Source organism: Eucalyptus grandis, chromosome 1 (assembly GCF_016545825.1).
Source record: "Eucalyptus grandis isolate ANBG69807.140 chromosome 1, ASM1654582v1, whole genome shotgun sequence".
NCBI lineage: Eukaryota > Viridiplantae > Streptophyta > Magnoliopsida > Myrtales > Myrtaceae > Eucalyptus > Eucalyptus grandis.
Genome location: NC_052612.1, coordinates 44,579,163 through 44,599,127, shown reverse-complemented (window position 1 = coordinate 44,599,127; position 19,965 = coordinate 44,579,163). Strand labels below are relative to the sequence as shown.

General features: G+C 43.3%; 3 protein-coding genes across 3 annotated transcripts; 2 read left to right on the top strand and 1 right to left on the bottom strand.

The window, feature by feature from the left end:
* The first annotated feature begins 852 nt into the window (after positions 1-852).
* Positions 853-5,539, top strand: LOC104445003 (probable glycosyltransferase STELLO1). Its single transcript, XM_010058794.3, has 3 exons — positions 853-2,984; positions 3,975-4,101; positions 4,765-5,539. Exons 1-3 carry the CDS (start codon positions 1,273-1,275, stop codon positions 5,230-5,232), a joined length of 2,307 nt encoding a protein of 768 aa, XP_010057096.2. The 5' UTR covers positions 853-1,272; the 3' UTR covers positions 5,233-5,539.
* A 964-nt stretch (positions 5,540-6,503) lies between these two features.
* LOC104444999 (magnesium-chelatase subunit ChlH, chloroplastic) lies at positions 6,504-12,455 on the bottom strand. Its single transcript, XM_010058779.3, has 5 exons — positions 10,662-12,455; positions 10,239-10,321; positions 7,853-9,655; positions 7,181-7,657; positions 6,504-7,031 (listed from the first exon to the last, which is right to left on the bottom strand). Exons 1-5 carry the CDS (start codon positions 12,070-12,072, stop codon positions 6,654-6,656), a joined length of 4,152 nt encoding a protein of 1,383 aa, XP_010057081.1. The 5' UTR covers positions 12,073-12,455; the 3' UTR covers positions 6,504-6,653.
* Positions 12,456-15,726: 3,271 nt separating this feature from the next.
* On the top strand, positions 15,727-19,880 carry LOC104444989 (cytoplasmic tRNA 2-thiolation protein 2). Its single transcript, XM_010058769.3, has 7 exons — positions 15,727-16,149; positions 16,472-16,826; positions 16,913-16,999; positions 18,093-18,214; positions 18,425-18,503; positions 18,885-19,282; positions 19,449-19,880. Exons 1-7 carry the CDS (start codon positions 15,851-15,853, stop codon positions 19,495-19,497), a joined length of 1,389 nt encoding a protein of 462 aa, XP_010057071.1. The 5' UTR covers positions 15,727-15,850; the 3' UTR covers positions 19,498-19,880.
* The last annotated feature ends 85 nt before the right edge of the window (positions 19,881-19,965 follow it).

The following is a 19,965-nucleotide window of genomic DNA, read 5'->3' as shown; positions in this document are numbered from 1 at the left end:
CCGAATTAAAAAAAATTCCCTTCTATCTTATCTCACGAAGATCACAATATCATGAACCTGAATCAAATATCTCGAGCTCCTTCAAGCACGAAAGCCCTCTATGCTCATGCAAAAACCACAAGTCCATTAGTATTAGGTCGGAAATTTAGCTTTGTTCGCCAATTTTTCTATTGGCTCTCGAGAGAAGCACACCATGAAGACATATTCCATGAAGGTGTCCTTGTCTATGCTAAGTCTTTCGCATGATTTCCAACATTTAAATGAAGCGAATCAATTTCATTAATTTAAAATAACATCGCTCAAGAACAAAAACCCAACTCGCGATGAATATGACTAATAATAATGTTTAATCGGAAACATCGCGTGGCGAAATGAAACCTCACTTATGTAGCCTTAAGCTTATAAGACACGCTCTCTACCTAATACGATTTCGGGTCCTTGTATTTCTCCCTCTCTTTTCCTTGACTTTCCATCCGAAGATTGGTCATAAAAGAATTGGGACAATGAGAGAGAGAGAGAGAGAGAGGGCATAAAACTGAGCCTCTCAACTTGGCAGGTCGCCTCTCGCCATCATCCAGCAGATGAGCCCAACCGCCGCTGTCCGAACCTCGAAATCATCCCCACGAGAACATCATCAAGATCAACCGCTAATAAAAGATCGTCCTTTAAATCAAATCATCCGATCCTTATAATAATGCAATAGAAAACCCGCGGATCCGTCGATTCCCACGTTAGCAAATTAAAACCGGGAAAACGAAGGCAAGAAAACAGACGCCATACACATGCCCTGTGCAGCAGATCCGGACAGGGACATCATACCCCACTCCGAAAAAAAAAAAGGAAAAGGGGGAAGAAGAAAGCGGGCTTTACCAAACGCTTCGGCTTCGCTAATTAATTATAACACTCGCAGGAGCTCAGCGTTTTCTGCCCGTGGAAAAAAGCAAGTCCAAGATTGCATCTTAAGCAAGAAAGGACAGGACAGAGCAGCCCCGCGACCCGACCCAACCACCGCCCTGTGTCGGCAACAAGAAACCGCATCGAGCTGAGCTCGTCGGCGGGAGGTTTCTTGGTTTCTCGGTGGTTCTTGGGTTCTTGGGTTCTTGGGTTCTTGATTCGTGGGTTCCGTTCCTTCGTGGGGTTCGCTCTGTTTCAGCTCGTCGTCTTGGTTGCGTCGTTTACTTTCGAGTCAAACTTCAGATTGACCTCGAGCTGAACTGGGGTTGGGAGTGCGAGTGCGATTTGCTCAGTCCTCCGCTTGAGCTCCCCGTGGAAATGCTGGTCCAGGACCGGGCGGCGCCGGCCGCTCCCAAATCGCCCAAGGCCCAGATCAGAGCGACCCTCCCGACCCTGCATCAGAACCATCGGTTCTCCGAGTCCAAGAGCCTCGATTTCTCCACGTGGGCGTCCGAGAATCTGTACAAGATCTTCACCGTCGGCCTCCTCATCGTCGCGGTGGCCTCGATTCTGTTCCTCTACAATGTTGGCGACTCGGCGGCTCTGCTCTGCTTCAAGAACACCCAGGCAGAGAGCCTCCAGGCCCTCCAATTGCCTCGCGTCGACTGGGGCTCCGTCCCCCGGGTCGCCGACAAGTCCTCGCCTTACGCAAATTTCCGATCGGAGAGGTGGATCGTGGTCTCGGTCTCGAGTTACCCGTCGGATTCGCTGGAAAAGCTCGTGAAGCTCAAGGGGTGGCAGGTCTTGGCGATCGGTAATTCCAGGACCCCGGCCGACTGGAGCCTCAAAGGTGCGATTTTTCTGTCACTGGAGCAACAGGCCACTCTGGGTTTTCGGGTGGTTGATTTCTTGCCTTATGATTCGTATGTTAGAAAGAGTGTTGGGTATTTGTTTGCGATCCAGCATGGGGCGACCAAGATCTTCGATGTGGATGATCGCGGGGAGGTGATCGATGGGGATTTGGGAAAGCATTTTGATGTTGAGTTGGTTGGTGAGGGTGCTAGGCAGGATATAATATTGCAGTATAGTCACGAGAACCCCAATAGGACTGTTGTGAATCCATATATTCATTTCGGACAGCGGTCTGTATGGCCTAGGGGATTACCATTGGAAAATGTGGGTGAAGTCGGTCATGAGGAGTTCTACACTCAAGTTTTTGGTGGGAAGCAATTTATACAACAGGGTATTTCAAATGGCTTGCCTGATGTTGATTCAGTGTTTTATTTCACTCGAAAGTCGGGTTTGGAGGCCTTTGACATTAGATTTGATGGCCACGCTCCAAAAGTGGCATTACCGCAAGGAATGATGGTGCCTCTCAATTCGTTCAATACTATGTATCATTCCTCGGCATTTTGGGGTCTGATGCTTCCCGTCTCTGTCAGCACTATGGCTTCTGATGTACTGAGGGGATATTGGGCACAGAGGCTCTTGTGGGAAATCGGTGGTTATGTCGCTGTTTACCCGCCTACCGTCCATCGATATGACAGAATTGAGGCATATCCATTTTCTGAGGAGAAGGATCTTCACATTAATGTTGGCCGTCTAATTAAGTTTTTAGTTTCGTGGAGATCAAGTAAGCACAGATTGTTTGAGAAGATATTGGAGTTGAGCTATAAGATGGCAGAGGAGGGTTTTTGGACTGACAAGGATGTGATGTTTACTGCGGCTTGGCTCCAGGACTTGCTCTCTGTTGGATACCAACAACCCAGACTTATGTCATTAGAGTTGGATCGGCCTCGAGCAAGCATTGGCCATGGGGATCGGAAGGATTTCATCCCTCGAAAGTTGCCATCAGTTCATCTGGGAGTTGAGGAAACTGGGACTGTTAACTATGAGATTGGCAACTTGATTCGCTGGAGAAAGAATTTTGGGAATGTGGTGCTTATTATGTACTGCAGCGGGCCTGTGGAGCGCACAGCTCTTGAATGGAGATTGCTTTATGGCCGGATTTTCAAAACTGTATTCATATTGTCGGAGCAAGGAAATCCTGACCTTGCTGTTGAAGAGGGTCACCTAGACCAAGTGTACAAGTAAGTCGAGTTTATACATATGCATTGTTCTTTGTACGTCGTTTCCTCGTCTTGCCTTGCACTTATTTCATACACATGGAGTGAGTATGCCCACTTTGGATCATGCATCAGTTCCAGCACTGTAGCATTCAGATTAATTGTAGTGGGGATCATAACTCACTTCCTATAGGACATAAGCTTGTGATGTTTCAGTGAATGATGTTGCAGCTTATTGTAACTAAAAGCCCAGATTTATAGTGGTCTGGTGACAAATGGATCAAACTAAAGCTCTGTAATTTAGATGGAATATCACCATTTAGTGACAACCACTAGTTAGAACCTGTATGCATGAAGATATATATATATTGTACAGGCTGCTCGATTTGCATGTAAGGAGTAAAATGTCACCCTTGAGGCACTTTGATACCCTGCCTTTGAGATAACCTGAGGACTTTAGAAAGGTCTTTAGGATTTGGAACAATGTTGCTAATTTGAGAGTTATCCCCTCGAGCAAAAATCTTCTCTGATAGCTGTCGTGCCTACCAGATACATTAACACAAAAGCTTTGCTGGTTAATGCTCTTAGTCTTTTGAAATGTCATCTTCAAGATTTGGAAAATAATTACAAAGTTCAAGGGTGACTTGTACTTGGGCCTCAAAGACAGAAGGATTTGGGTATACTTAACAGTTTTCATAGGATAGATATGTAAGCTGGAAGTTAAATTATGAGATTGATTGCATCTCCTCAAGTATTTTTGTACAATTACAGTATCAAAATGTTGAGTATAGTGTTTTGATTTAGTCTCGCCTGTATGAGGTCACTCTTTTGTGCTTTACAAGGTGTTGGTTTGGGCTGCCATTATACTAAAATCTAGAAGAGTGAGGTCTGGTGATTATCTGCTAAAATCGCATATTTGGTCCCTTCTTTTTTGCTTTTGTTGTTCACACTTCATATTTAACTGAGGAGGCAACTAGATAATATACAGCTCATACCATCGGATTCTGTTTGCAGACAGCTGCCAACTATATTCAATAGATTTCCCAGCGCAGAAGGATTTCTGTTCCTGCAGGATGACACAGTTCTTAATTACTGGAATCTGCTACAAGCAGACAAAAATAAACTGTGGATCACTGATAAGGTAATGAATTTTTACACATTCTGTAACCACATCATTATTGAATATGGGAATGGGAAATGGTCAAATTTTCAATTAGGCTTCATCTATTATATGGCAATGAGTTGGACAATAATCCCGAAACTTGAAAACGTTCCAACTCATCTTTCAATGGAAAATTTCTTGAGCACTTTCGGCTTAATGATTTCTGGTTCTTAAGGATAGTGGTCCCTCTTTTATGTTCTCTTGGCAGATACTCTGCATCAAGTAGGTCGACTGACTACTAAAAATATTTCTCGAGTGGTGATTTTGGATCATTTTCTGAAACTACTAGGATCAAAGCTGTGTTCCTTTTTTTCTCGCCTTTATTCTTTACGATTTAATCAAATGGATAAGCAGCTTATCGAAAGAACAGTTGATAGCTGTGGAGACTCCTTTAGCAAGTTCTTTGGTGCCATGAAGCCATTGTCATTACACTCAAACATGCTTAATACATGCTTTATGCATCCATTACTTTGGTGCCACGGAGCCATTGTCATTACACTCAAACATGCTTAATACATGCTTCATGCATCCATCACTAACATTTTCTTGTATTCTTTCCCAAATTTCACTTTTGCACAATATGTTGGTTATTAAGCTCTCCTCTTTCCTTCACTCATGACTAGCAAAACTTTGGCAAACCAGGTATCTAAGTCTTGGACCATGGTCTCCACGAGTGACAACTCTGACTGGATCTCGAAACAAGGGGAATTGGTAAAGAAGGTTGTTAGCTCAATGCCAGCTCACTTCCAGGTCAAATACAAAGAAGCTGTCAACAGCCAACAGAGCTTCGCTATATGCAATTCTGAAGTGTTTTACATCCCCAGGCCTTTGGTCGCTGACTTTGATGATCTTGTTAGTTTGGTGGGCGATCTAGATATACATCACAACGTCGCAATACCCATGTTTTTCTTGTCGATGGACTCCTTTCAGAATTTCGACCCGGTCTTTAGCACAATGATCTACAAAAAAAAACCTCCATCGAGTAATTCGACATTTTATTCTGCCCAAGCACCGGCAGTACATCCTTGGAATGTCTTAAGTGAACAGGAGTTTATTAAACTCATCAGGCTAATGGCCGAAGGCGACCCTCTTTTGATGGAGTTGGTTTGAACATATAAAGCCGTCAGATTTTGCAGAGGAATGGACACATAGAGGAGCTGCAGGGGAAAGAACAGAGAATTATGTACTGAAAACGAAGATCGCTTGGTTAAATTGTATCGATAAGTCCTTTTTGACCTTCATTTAACTTTACAATTTTAACCTTGGGAGGAAGAAACTATCTTCCCTTCTTCTTTTTCTTTTCTTGTATATTAGCCTTGTACCATTCATTTTGTGACTGGAAGCCTCTCCGAGGACATGATATCTTCATTCGTAATTTCCTCGTGAATATATTGAAAGGAAAAATTGTTTCTCTGGATGACCTCTTTGTGGGTTTGGTCTACCCCAGCTTTATATATGGAGCTGCTAAGACACTCTTGTCTCTTCCCTTATTTCCTTTTCTGACAGGAGTTTTGCCGGGGCTGCTCCAAGAAGCCATTTTAAGCTATCTTGTCGTTGCTACAGTTGCTTTTGACCATGAGGGGAATGCATTTTTTCTATGACGAGTTTGCATTAATGACAAGTGAGGAAATTCTATAACCATTCATTGTCTTTCACCCGACAAAATCCTAGGATTGCCCTCCCTTCGTTCTTAAAGTCCTCAGAGAAGGGAGCAGGAGGCTTTGTCTGAAGTTGTTTTAATGCCCTATTGGTGGAATTTCCTGAGCCAGAAAGATGGCGTAGAAACACTGATAAAATGGCCCAAGCGTACCTGAAGTGACATTTTCACTTCGTTAATGACTTGAATTGCCTTATCAGATTTTTCTGATCAACGATCCTTACCGGAAAAAGAGGCCACAACAATATTGGCAGTGTTGAAATCATCGGTCATGTCTATTCGGTTGGAATCGGCCTAAAAGTTGAGGGAAACATCACCAAACAGGACCTGATGAATGATCTGTACTCACTAATCGCCAGTCTTCCTCTTTACCATTATTGACCTCTGATAGAGCAATTTCCTAGCAGCATGGAAGTGCTTACTATTGCTGCCATTTCATTTCTTCGAGGATAATAAGGCATTCCATTGGTTGGAACAACATATTTCTGGTGCATCTTACGACTACTAGTTGGATACCTTAGGCATCCATCCAGGTATTCATTTGCCAGCTCTTGCATTTTTTTTTCCCCGGTTGGGGATCTGACTCCTGTTTAATGACTATACTTAATGACTTGTTCTCTGTATCGTCAGTTTGAAAATACTTGTTAAGGTACGTCATACTCAAATCCTAGGAATTTGTAAATGGATCGACTTGTCGGTTACCATTGCTAAAAGCCTGAACATATTAATCGCATTGGGAAACCTGAGGAGAGTCATTTTACAAATTTTCCCGTAGATTACATGTCTATTCATTCCTTGGATAGGGCAAGCTCAAATAAATCACAAACTGTGAATTAGATATTTGCACTACAATAAACACTCGGATTTTTATTATTTACCTATCTATCCCTTCGATCTTGTCCTCGACCTCGGAGTAGAGCTGCCTTAACTTCTCGATGTTCTGCTCAGATGTCTCCCAGTACCCACGCCCATTTGCTTCCAAGAATGTCTGCACCAACTTTCTGAAGGAGTTAGGATTTGTGTTCATGAGCCTGTTCAGCATCTCCTCATCCTGAATGAAAGTAGAGTTAGCCTCTTCATAGACCCAGTTGTCAACTTGGCCTGACGTGGCACTCCACCCGACTGTGTTTGTCAGCCGCTTCTCAATTTCCCGCACACCCTCATACCCACTAGACATCATTCCCTCATACCACTTTGGGTTCAACAACTTCGTTCGTGCATCCAATCGCACGGTCTCGCCAAGTGTGCGCACCTGAATCACAGAAATAGTTCATACTTAGCAAAATGATGTCTGGGACTTCGTACAGTAAAAGGCAGTGAATCAGAAAACAAGCTTCTGGAGGCATAGTCTGAAAAGGTTGAAGCAAGAAAAAACCAGAAATTTGTTTAGTGATCTTTCACCTGGGCATTAGCTGTTGTAGTGTCCGCAACGTACGCACTGGGCTTCTTCCCGTCCTTCCTCAAGTTCTGCACTAAATTCGTAGGGTCTGAGTCAAAGTAATGGCTCACATCAGTGAGCGAGATTTCAGAAGAGTCCAGATTCTGGAATGTTGCATCAGCAGTGCTGAGAGCCATCTCAAAGACTTTCCTTTTTTCAGTCATTCCAGCACCTGGGGCATCGGAATCAAATGCAAAAGATTTTCTGCTCAAGTACATGTCCTGGAGCTGCTTCTCATCATTCCAGGTGGAATTCTCCACAGCAAGGTTGATGTTGGAGGAATAGGAACCTGATGCATTAGAAAAGACACGTGTGGCAGCTTCTCTAACATCAATGCCTAGGGTCTTGGCTTGTTCCAATGCGTGCTTCCTCACATAGTTCAGTTCTTCGGGTTCATCCAGCTCAGCCACCATCTTGATTGCTCGATCCAGCAGGTTCATCTGCAAAAGTTAAACTGATCTTAAAGGGTATGTTCTAGATTGCATGACAAGAACAGATCTAAATAATTCGCGATGATGAGACACATTTAAATTCTAATTTGATTGTAAAGAAAGGAATCGGATACTTTTTCATCGAACACAAAAATCAAAAAAATCTACTGACCCTTCAGTTTCATAGTGGGTAAAGAGCCATACCTGATTGATGAAGAGGTCTCTGAACACCCCAGAACAGTTGACGACCACATCGATCCTCGGCCTTCCCAACTCTTCAAGGCTTACTGGTTCTACACGGTTGACCCGTCCAAAGGTATCAGCAATTGGCCTCACACCAATCATCCACAAAACTTGACCCAAAGATTCACCGTACGTCTTGATATTATCTGTTCCCCAAAGTACAAGAGCAACTGTTTCAGGATATTTTCCACCATTATCAACCTTCTGCCTCTCAACCAACCTATCCACGACAACCTTTGCACTCTGCATTGCCGCTGTAGTTGGAATAGCTTGGGGATCCAGTGCGTGGATGTTCTTTCCAGTCGGCAGTACTTTAGGATTTCTAATAGGGTCACCACCCGGCCCTGGCATGACATATTTTCCCTCCAATGCTTGCTTCAAGCTCCCCAACTCATTATCAGCCACAACAAGTTTCAAACACTCCCCAAGAAACTCGAAGAGAGTCCTAAGCTTTTCTCTATCTGCACGGTAAAACTTAGTGCTCGACAAGTACTGGACCCAGGGTTCATTTATTCCAAACCCAAGAATGGAGCTCAACTTGTTGGTGACGTCAACAACTTGACCCTTGTTATTAGTTGTTCGCTCTACAAAGGCAGTGATAGAACCACGAGATGCTTCAGTTATCTGTCGAAGCAGCTCTACATCCTTCAATATTCCCTTGTCACTTCCTCGGTACACATCCTCTATGTCCCGTCCAACAGTCTCAGCTAATATAGATGGGAGCGATAATATCCCATCTTCAGGACGATCTAAAGCAGCAATATTCACCAGTGTGGCAACCGCTTCCATTGCTGATGGGGGCTCACCAATGACGTGGAGCCCACAAGGTAGAAGTCGGGATTCAATTTCCATTATCTTAGAGTAAACCTTTCCAACAACCAGATCACGTTCTTTCGCTGAGATCTCAGCTCCCTCATCCGGGAGATCCACATCTTTGTCGAGATTGCATTGCTTAGCTGTGCTTATAATGGAGCTGACAATCTGCGGTCCACGGCCTGAGTCTTTGAGGGATTGGTATGAAGAGATGAGCTCGCTCAGTTGCTTAAGCCCCTTGTAAAGCCCTGCATTCTCTGCTGGAGGGGTCAAGTAGCTTATGGTATTAGCATAGCTCCGACGTTTGGCAATAGTAGCCTCGGAAGGGTTGTTAGCTGCGTAGTAATAGACATTCGGTATGTTTCCAATAAGACTATCCGGAAAACAGACATCGCTCATTCCCACCTGCTTCCCCGGCATGAACTCTAGCGAACCATGGGTGCCAAAATGGAGAACAGCATCGGCCTGAAATATTTTCTCCACAAAAGAGTAATAAGCAGCAAATCCATGGTGTGGACTTGCCGATTTGGAGAAAAGAAGCCGCATAGGATCGCCCTCGTATCCAAAAGTGGGCTGAACTCCAATAAAAACATTTCCATACTGTTTTCCATAGACCAAGAGATTTTCTCCATCAGAGTTCAAATTACCAGGCGCCTTACCCCAGTTCTCTTCCAATGCAGTGGCATAAGAAGTGAGATCATAATATTCTCTCACGCCCATTTTGTAGGCGACATTCAGATTTGGGCTGCTGAACTGAGCCTCTTTATCATGAATGACTTCTTCAATCAAAGCTTCAGAAGTCTCTGGAAGGCCCTCCACATTGTAGCCATCCCTTTTAAGTTCTTTGAGAACGGAGTAGATAGAAGAGAAGACATTAAGGTATGCCGCCGTTCCTACGTTTCCTTTATCCGGAGGGAAGCTGAAGACAGTAATGGCAAGTCGCTTCTCTGCCTGCAGCAGCACATATTTACGTCAGAAAAGACTGAGTAGAGTTTCAAGTAGTCCAATGAGTTTTTGCTATTGACATCTCTCTCTTCCCACCAAGACAAACCGCCTGGAGGAAGGTATACTCTACTTCAAAGATGTAGAGTTTCCAGTTCACAGGAACTTGGTTACTTAGCCAAAGAAATCATGTCTGATATAAGAATAGATGTCATAAAGGTTGATCTGTATCAAATTTGCCCCCTCGACTACCATGCCATTAATGTTTAGGTGCATATAAATGCTGGGTTAAAGATAGAGTGTAGAGGACATTATATTTTGCCAAACTAGAAACTACAAGCAGTAGTAATTAATATAAAAGCAGACACTACTTTACTTGGGTAGGAGTGATGTTTTTCACCTGCTCTACATATGGTGTAAGAAAGCCTAGAAAGAGGGGAATATTGTAACCGAACTCACTAGCTATTTTATCATCACATCCTATTGGAAACAGTTCAGCAATATCAGATCTAGGAACAGAAAATAGAACTAAATGCAAACAAGATGATTTTCGAATGTGAAAAAAACAGGCATGTTGCAGTGAAGCAAGTACCTTCGATTTTCTTTTCAGTTCAGCCCATCTGATTGCTCTAGTGCAGAGCTGCTCCACCCTCTTGTGAAGAGCATGTGATTTCCCTGCGATGAGTCAATGACAATATTATTCAGCACTTGATGTGTGATAAATGAGGATAGGATCGCAAAGAGATGGAAATGCAACATGGAAGCAAAAAGGTGAAGTGGGTATCTCTACTGTTCTTGAAGATTCAAAACAAAGCACCGAGATAGGTCAAATCAGGAACACAGAACATCGACTTCGTGAAGTGGATGTTAGTATCATCTCAGAAGAGATCAGCCCATTGAAAAAGTTTTGCTTTGTCCTTTTATAGATGTTAGGAAAACACTTCCGTGAATTCATTTTAACAGCTAAATAGGGCAGGTAAAAAAAAGAAGAAAGGGATAAAGCCATCGTACTTACCAGTTCGAGGATCACGACCAGCAAAGACAATGGGCTCCATGCCGCCATCCAGCTCGGGAAGTGCAACCTGCAGAGCTACCTGAATTGGATGCAAACCCAGAGTACTGTTCAACCACTCCTCCGTGGTCTGGAACACCAAAGGCACTGCAACTATGTAAGGGACGTCGAGCTTTCCCAGCGCCTCCACCGCCCTTGGATGATCCTGCCTTGCCGGTCCCCCCACAAGAGCAAACCCAGTTAAAGAAACCACTGAATTAATATATGGTTTCTTTGTGACCGGGTCGATCAGGAACCTTTCGACAGGTCCTGAGAAATCAAGACCGCCTGCAAAAATGGGTATGACTTTAGCCCCACTCGCCTCCAATTCCATAATCACAGCCACATAATGGCTCTCGTCCCCCGTGACAATGTGGCTCCTCTGCAAAACCAACCCGACTATGGGGGCATTCGGGCCCTTAAGCTTCTCATTAACATCCTTTCTGGTGCCATACCAATTCAAGTACTCCTTTACATCATCATACATACAAGGAGCCAAAGGGTGCCAAATTCCACTGTCCAAGAATAGAACTGGGTCTGAGTACTCAATCTTAGTCCCCTTCAGTGCCGGAACATAAGACCCCGAGATCATCTTCAAGAAATTCTGCAAGTTATCCGGCGACCCACCAAGCCAGAACTGCAAGCTGAGGATATAAAGCCTAGCATCCTGAGCCTTGTCGCTTGGCAAGTACTTGAGCACCTTTGGCAACGTCCGCACTAGCTTTAACATGCTATCTGCAAACCCTGCGGACGACTTCTTCTTCTTGAACAACTGGAAAAAGGGGCTCTTCGATTGCCCGAGCTGCGACATACTGAACGTGCCCAACTTGTTGAGCCTCATCACCTCAGGCATTGAAGGGAACACCAAGACTGCATCAAGCCTGTCCCTTTCCTTTTCCACGGCAGCCTTCACTTTCAGTGCAAGCTCCTCCACGAAGATCAATGACCCAATGAAGATATTCGCATCCTCAAGGTCCTTGCAGAAAGTTTTGTACGTATTGGCATCCCTAAGCTCCTCAACTAGATAGCCCACAACTTCAAACGAAGCATACCTCTTGGTCTTGTTCAGCGCTAGCACTGCAGCCGAGAGAGACGACTGGTACTGAGCCTCCAGGACCACGTACACAATCTTCACCGCCGGGAGGCTCCCGTCTCTCTCGGGCACAATACGGCGGACCTCAGGCGTCGTCTGCGTGAAGAGGCCATTGCCCGCCACCGCGCATTTCACTTTCACGCCGGATTTCGAAGAATTGCCTGCTGGGTTCGTCTTCTTGGGAAGGAAGGAGTGTAAAAAGTAGTGCTTTTGAGAGAGGGAGGAGAGCTGATCAGCCTTGGGAGCTGGTAATGTGAATTGCGACGATAACAAAGAAGCCATCTCTGCGATCGCGCTCAAAACAAAAGAACTCTCTGTTTCTCGTTCGCTGGGAAAAAAAAAGAATCAAACGAACAGAGAGCGCAGAACGAAGTGATAGAGAGAAGAAAGATCAAGTTTTTTGACGACCCCTCAGCGTCGAATTCGTGTCTTGGCGACACTAAATGCTTTTCTCCTTCTTCAGGATATGAAACCTTCTCTGCTTATATCTCCAGTCTCGACACAGAGCGCACTGGAGACTAAGAGAGAGAGGGCATACAAACAGTTGCAATGGTGCTGTCTGGTTTAGTGGAGAAGCGAGGGACACGTGGCAACAAGGGTAGTCAGGCAGTTACGATTGGAGTTTTCCCTCTTTGCGGTTGAGCTTTGCTCTAAGGCTTTCGAGCGAGACAGAACAGAGACAGAGACAACAGAGAGAGAGAGAGAGAGAGAGAAAAGGGGAGAGAGAATTTGGGTGCTCGCGGCTTATCTATCTGCAAGGGTCATGGCGATGAAGTTTCCTGAATTCTGATTGGCTAGTTTGGATTTCTCCATCAAGCGGGTCGCGAGGAGGGCATGAATGGATGATGATGTGAGAGAAAGAGAGAGATAGCCCAAATGGAGGTGACGAAGATTTGTCTCACTCTACAGTGGAAATGCCCTCCCCGTGGTTGTGAAGATTCTTTGCTCTTCTTGAGTTTGTGTCTCTCGGTGAGAGGAGGGGGCCTGATATTTTCTTCTTTTCTGTGGACTGCCAGGGGACCAGGTTTCCTACTTGCGGTCCAAGTGATCTTGCACGGCCCTTTCACTTCCCGAGTGCTTACCTCGACGTGGCCTATGGTCCATCGATCAATGAAAACTACCCGTTGCGAGAATCGGACAAGATGAGTTTTACGGACTCGACGAGAGTAATTGCGTCATCAGATCCATGATTTTGGAGGTCTTGATAAGAATCGAATCTGCCCGACCGAAGTTTATCATGCTCATAGTGGAATTAGCATTTGAAGGGTCTATAAATAAACTCCGTGATGACTTTGATATGTTGGGATTTGGTCGAGAGAAACAATGTGGCTGGTAGAATTGAATGAAGAACCGAAAAATGGGTGAGTCCCAAATATTTACGATTTGGCTAACATAATTGGATATCGATATTGTTTATTAAGGTGAGCAGCACAAAGGTAAGCTATCTTCGTTAGATGATACATGAATTTCATTTGTATTTCGAGATCGAGATCAACATCTATATACATCGAATTGGCCATAAGCTTTGTAGGAGTTCATCAGGTGTTTGGGGCTCCCAAGGTTGAATAGACCCAATACTTACTCTCTGCATGCCTCTAGGTTTAGTTTTCTCCTAGGACATAGGGCTTTGAACACATTTGTCTGTCAATGTAGCCCTATCATTATGCAAACATGGGAAAAAGAGTAGGCAGCGGGCTCACTGGCGGGATGCTTTCCTCTGGGCGAACCATGAGGATTGGCGCGTAGAGCCCTTGGGGGAGGTTTTTGACGGACCTCCCGAACCAGCCATCTGGGGACTCCCACCCCTGCCAGGTTCTCCTTGGAATGACTAAGCCTTTTAGATGATAGGTTTGTTTAGAGAAGAGTTTGAGCTGATAAATGGACCTAAGTGGCTGCTGATGATGAGAGAGAGAGAGAGAGAGTAGAAGTGGAGGTGTCGAAGATTTTTCTCACTCTGCAGGGGAGGGGCCCTCCCTTTGCTTGTAAAGATTCTTTGCATGTCGAGTTTGTGTCTCCAGGAGAAAGTGACCTGATATTTTTTCTGTGGACTGCCAGGAAACCAGGTTCTCCTTCTTGCCAATGCCATCCAAGGGATCTGCACAGCCCCTCTTCTTCCGCAAATGGTTAACTCGACGTGGTCTGTCGTCCATCGCGGGAATCATAGAGGTTCGCCGACTCGGCAATAGCAATTGTGTTGAGTCCATGAATTCGGAGGCTCTGATAAGAATCGCATTCGCTGATTTGAGATTTATCGTGCTCACCATCGAATTGGCATTTGAAGAGTACATAAACAAAACTCATGATCACTTCATAATGTTGGAATTTGGTTGAATAAGCAAAAGGGTAGATGGTGAGAGAGTCGATATGGCTGCCGGAATTGATTGAAAAACAAAGAAAAGGGGCGAGTCTCAAATGTTTGCTGTTTGGCTAACGCAGTCGGACATTGATGCTCTTTATTAAGGTGATGAGCGCAGAAGCAATGTTGAGTTGTATTCGTTAAACAATATGCATACATGAATTTTCCTTGAACTGGCAATCGAGATCAAAATCAAAACCTATTCACGTCGAATTAGCCATAAAACTGGTAGGAATTTTTATTGAAAGCCTTGGTGTTTTGGGGCTATTCCGAAAGGCTTGAGGTTGAACAGGCCCAAGACTTTGCTCTCTTCATGCCTCTTGGTTTTCTTCTAGGACATTAGGACTGAACACATTTCTCTGTCAATGTAGTCCTCTCATTATGCAAACATGGGAAAAACATCCTAGGTTTGTTCGCAGAAGCGTTTGAGCTGACAAATGGACCATCCCGTACTTAATTAAGAAATAAGTATAATTAATTTATGATAAAATATGACGTCAAATCGCTCCCGAAAAAGAGAAGACGAAGGGGAAATTTCTACTTCTTGCTTGGTTGATATCGACACCAAAGGGAAGGAATGCCTTACAGTAACCCTTCCTCTTAATTTGTCCAAATCAAGCATTTAATACGGCATTATTTGATAATCACCTTTTGGATACAAGATCACCTCTAGTGGAGTGTGCAAAACCATGTGTTATGATTTGCATGCTGAATCTGCCTTTACATTACTAAAACCACAAAAATTATAAGATAATTAAAAGGCGTGACAACAAAGAAAACATGTTGCGAAAGAAAACAAGATTATGAGTTCGCTTCATCCGACGACCTCAATATCCGATCTCTCTTCCCTCATAAATGTAAACTTCATAATCATCTATCGGTTGATTCGTTCTCAACAAAAGCCAGTAACTATTTGCAAATCGTTGTCCGTTTCTTGTAGAAGTACTGGTTGAACAAACAATTACAAGGGTGCTATTTGAAAGCGACTATGTTCATGCTAAAAATGCATAACATTATTAAAAGTTGGGTTAATATTATAAAAAAAATCTAAACTAGTACATTTATAACAAATTTACCTAAAATTAATTTTTTGCCATAATTGGGTATATATGTGACAAGTTTATTACAAACTAATTTTTAATCACAAAAAATCCAAAACTTATACATTTGTTACAAATTTAATCTTTATTAATTTCTCTTAATTTGGATTAATACTATGAAAAAATACAAATTGATATACTTATAACAAGTGCATAAAAAAAATATTTGTAACAAATGAAGGGTAAAATTCTAAACTATTATGCCCGTTACCATCACGCGTTATCAAATTTAGCAATTTGACCATGAAATTTAATAGAAACTAATGAAAGGTGAATTTATCACAAATTAATTAAGTTAGAGTCTCTCGTGATGTTAGTCCTAGAAAGATTAGGTCACATGATAGGACTTGCAAAAAGATCAGGGGCAAAGTGACATAAAAATGAACTCCTAATGCACAATTTGAAAAAAGAGGAAAACTTCCGGGGCGAATGTGTAAAGATCCCCCATAGTCTTCGATGTTCTATTGATGGGAATAATCATAGTTCATTTTTTCTGTTGTTGTTCTCTTGAATGGAGAAGCTGATTGAAGCATCCGATCTTCGATTCAAAACCCTAAAGGCCTAAACCCCCGGATAAAGCTCTCGCCCTTGAACCTGAACCGGCATGGCCTGCAATGGCGCCAGCTGCCAATCCAATTGCTACAGAGACGAGGACGAGCCCTCAGCTAAGCCGGACGACGTCCGCTCAGCCGCCGCCGCCGCCGACGAGGGCACCGGGGCCGTCTGCGTCAAGTGCAAGGCCAACGAGCCGATTGCCGCCGCGGCCGCCGCCGACGGGCGGTTCTGCGCCGACTGCTTCCGGAGCAACCTGTTCGGCAAGTTCAGGCACGCCGTCGCCTCCAACGCCATGATCTCCCCCGCGGACAACGTTCTCGTCGCCTTCTCCGGTGGCCATGCCTCCAGGTCCGTCCACTTCTTCGAACCTGAAAACAAAACGCGCCGTGTTGTGTGCTCGTTGTGTGCTCGTGTTTTGTTGCGTAGGATATGTAGTGCTAGTAGGGGGAAGTTCAAGTGGTGGTGTTGCTGTTAGTGTATCTATTTGAAGACGGAATGATTAAGCTTTTTGTTCTTTTTCAATTCCGGGGTGTGTTTTGCTGTGATTTTTTTCTTGCTTGCGTGAATTAGTTAAGGGAAGAGGCAGAATCCTAGCAAGGATTGAACTTTGTTTGGTGTAATCTTCAAATGAGACGTCTGAATGTCTTTCTTTTGGGGACACGCTTTGTAGGGTGGCTTTGCAGTTTGTGCATGATATGCAATCCAAGGCACAGAAGAACTTTGATGCGAGTAGGGATCTGGATAGATCGTTGCCGGTGTTTGGTGTTGGGGTTGCTTTCATCGATGAAAGCGCTGCTTGTCTGATTCCGTCCAGTGAAATGGATGGAGTACTTAGAGATATCAAGTTAATGGTATCACAACTATCCCCACCACATAAAGAGCTGCATATCTTTCCTGTAGAAAGTGTCTATTCTGAAGGTTCAAGAGACAGCAGGGACCGGTTAAAGGAGCTACTAGATAGAGTTAGTGATGCTACTGGGAAAGAAGATCTCCTGGCGCACCTGAGAATGTTGGCCTTGCAAAAGGTTAGACCATGTAATTGTGAGTTAATGCAAAGTTTTAAGGAGGATTGAAATGGTTCATAAATGCCGAATTTTTGCTTATCTTGTAGATTGCCTCCAGTTATGGATACAATAGAATCTTGTTGGGATCGTGCACTTCAAGAATTGCTAGCCATGTTCTCTCTGCCACCGTGAAGGTTTGAATTCACATCTGTTCCATAATTATTTTAATTGAGCATAGCTTTTCCTTTCAAAGTTAGTGACCTGTCCATGGAAATGATCTCATTGGAGTGATGCCTGTTGATAATTATAGATGATAGAGTTTGCTTAGGCATTCTAAGCATGAAATTACTACGAATTTTGCGAGCAAAATAGAGTACAATCGGGTTTCATTACAACTCATGAGTTTCTGTGCTTTATACTAAAAATGTTTCTTTCACCTGGATTAGAAATGTTATTCCTGCTTAACGCAAAGGTCACTTATCCTTGGCTTAGTACTATCATTTCAAGCCACACCTCGTGTTTTGCAGGTATCTGAATGAAACGACCATTATGCAATGTTTTTATATCCACCAATAAAAGTTTTTTCCAGTAGATTGCTTTCTTGCTACCACTACCCTATGTCCACATGACTAAAGATCAATTTCCTGGAGCAGCGTCAGAACTGATGTTCTCTTCAGTGAACTGCACTCAGTAAAAACTAGTATCTAATTTGATAAGTTGAGGCTGGACTGATTTCCTGAGACTATTAATGCATGGGACGAGCAATGGCACCAATTACCCTTTGGCTAGCCCTTCTTCTTAATGCGGTACTCTCTACCAATGGAACTCCTGGTTTATGCATGTTTAGATGAGGCTGTTGGTCCGGCTGAGGACCAATATATATTTTCAACCTCTACCAACCAAGTAGAAAATAATCTAGATCTCCTTCTAATGGCATTAAGGGGTGAGTGTGCAAGCATGCCACAAACATGTGTGTTTGTGTGAGCCCACACTGCATTGTGATGCCTTCTATTTTCTCTTTGCTGGTTTCCTTTATAGATGGAAGTAGATACTTAATCCCCTTTAAATAGCTTCATTTTGCCTGACTTTGATAATAGAGCTGCAGTTGATGCATCCCCATTTATTCATGGGAGCCCAATTTACAGTCTTTTAGCTTTTCTTTGTTTTAATTTCCCAATCTAACATGAAGTGAAAAGTAACTGAGTTTTGGTAAGCAGTTATTATCTCTGATTAATGATGAAAGGGCCAGGGCTATTCATCACCATGGGCTATCTATGTGTTTAACAGGGCCAGGGCTATTCATTACCTGCAGATATACAGTACGTTGATGCTAGGTGGGGGGTTCCTTTAGTGTTTCCACTTCATGATTGTCTTGCGCAGGAGCTCCGCATGCTATGCCATCTAGATGGGTTCGTAAACTACTCCTTTATTACTCTTTTTCTTGTCAACCTACCTGTGATATTCGGAAGTGTTTTTCAAAATTGCGTACTGTATCTTTACATTAGTGTGCACAAACTGTTTAAAGTAAGTTTCCTTTTTGTGCCATTGATCTGTGATTTAATGCTGAGATTATGGTACTGTGGATCATGGGCTTTATTTATGTCATTTTGGCAGGGCAGCCTTAAGACTGCAGAGTTGCCTAATGGACCATGCTCCAGCATCAACAGCTTGGTGTCATCATTCGTAGCTTTACTTCAGGTGATGCCCTTTCTTCTTGCCCTCATTTGTTTACTGGAACTGCTTCTGGTAGGGTGACTAATTTGCTATGGTGGCTAGAAGTGTTTGAAAAATGATAAACATAGAGAAAGAATGTTTCTTCTTTTGTTCCTGTAGCCCATGGTTGGCCTTTTGGTTCTGTTGTTTCCTCTGATCAATGTACAAGCGAAAGGGAAGTGCTTGAACTGTTGATTGGAGAAATTGAAGCTCATTTGCCATGGTTATGTGACATTGAGTAAGAATACAATTTGAGAGAGGATCACCTATAAATTTCCTTTGTGAAAGATTTCCAATTGTTTCAGTCTGATTATTAGTGTTCATTCTTATTTGGTGAAAAAATTGCTGATGAAACTTTTGTTTCAGGAAGAAAATCCTTCTCGTGAGTGCACAATTGTGAGAACCGCTGGAAAGCTCACCCCATTTCACTTTAATAGGATTCCAGAGATTAATGATAGTAATGTTCCTTTGGCGACCCGACGACGCCAGAAGAGGTCCAATCTCAAGCTTAATGGATCCATATCCTCGGAATCTTTTTGTCCCATATGCTACAGCCCACTAAGCAAATCTGACTTGCTGGCTTTAGGCAGTCTCGAGACTCAACAATCAGCCTCTGATGTTTTTGGTGCTGCCTGCTGTTCGAGTTGTCAGTTCCAAATACTTCCTCGGGATGCCTCTGATATAGAGCAGTTCTATTCACATTTGCCTGAGGCACTGGTTTCCCGAGCAAAGCAAACCAATAAATATGATTTTGGCTCACTAAGGTGAGGATTTACTTTTACAATCCCACGTTGTATCTTTTGATTTTTTCCAGGGGACATAAATTTGCAACATCTCATAATCTAAACCCTTTTTCCTTTGAGTCTCCTATTTCCGACTGGAAGTATTTTGTGAGTAATCTTACCATTGTTTCACTGCTTGTACTTTCAGGGAGCAAATACAGGATTACTTGCTTTCAGACAGTGAGACTGACCCTTGAAGTCTTATACTGTTAATAGCCCTGTTATGGCGTCAATTTTGATAGCATCATTCTTTCGAGCAGGAGTTCATCGCTGTTCTTGGACCTCTCACATTTAAATGCATTGCTCAGTTTTACAGATAACCTGTGCTCGAGCAACTGTGCAGAGGCGATACCCTGAAATAGGTTCTCATTTGCTAGGCGGCTCTGGGACATTTATCCATTATCAAGTTTCGACCTCTGCAGAAAATTTTGGCTGCCTGTAAAACAAGGGAAATTTTTTTATTAGTATTTAAATATCATTTTCTTGTTTTCTTTTTGTTCTAAAATGTTTTTGTTCTTGAATTATGTATGGGTAGATTATATTTAGAATCCCGTGCACCTTCATGTGAGTGCTTAAATTACTGATGCATTGATGTCTCATTTGAGACCTAAGTTTTTCGCTCTTACAAGATGGCTTCCAACGAGAAAGAAGAAGAAGGGGATGAT

What these genes read in the sequence shown, in the direction of transcription:
- LOC104445003 (XM_010058794.3), top strand. Translation starts at nt 1,273, where the DNA reads ATGCTGGTCCAGGACCGGGCGGCGCCGGCCGCTCCCAAATCGCCCAAG. An exon ending in CACCTAGACCAAGTGTACAA is followed by an intron (nt 2,985 to 3,974) that starts GTAAGTCGAGTT and finishes TTCTGTTTGCAG; the next exon opens with ACAGCTGCCAACTATATTCA. An exon ending in AACTGTGGATCACTGATAAG is followed by an intron (nt 4,102 to 4,764) that starts GTAATGAATTTT and finishes TTGGCAAACCAG; the next exon opens with GTATCTAAGTCTTGGACCAT.
- LOC104444999 (XM_010058779.3), bottom strand. Translation starts at nt 12,072, where the DNA reads ATGGCTTCTTTGTTATCGTCGCAATTCACATTACCAGCTCCCAAGGCT. An exon ending in TGGTCGTGATCCTCGAACTG is followed by an intron (nt 10,322 to 10,661) that starts GTAAGTACGATG and finishes GACTCATCGCAG; the next exon opens with GGAAATCACATGCTCTTCAC. An exon ending in CTACAACAGCTAATGCCCAG is followed by an intron (nt 7,032 to 7,180) that starts GTGAAAGATCAC and finishes TCTGTGATTCAG; the next exon opens with GTGCGCACACTTGGCGAGAC.
- LOC104444989 (XM_010058769.3), top strand. Translation starts at nt 15,851, where the DNA reads ATGGCCTGCAATGGCGCCAGCTGCCAATCCAATTGCTACAGAGACGAG. An exon ending in TCCGGTGGCCATGCCTCCAG is followed by an intron (nt 16,150 to 16,471) that starts GTCCGTCCACTT and finishes CACGCTTTGTAG; the next exon opens with GGTGGCTTTGCAGTTTGTGC. An exon ending in GAATGTTGGCCTTGCAAAAG is followed by an intron (nt 16,827 to 16,912) that starts GTTAGACCATGT and finishes CTTATCTTGTAG; the next exon opens with ATTGCCTCCAGTTATGGATA.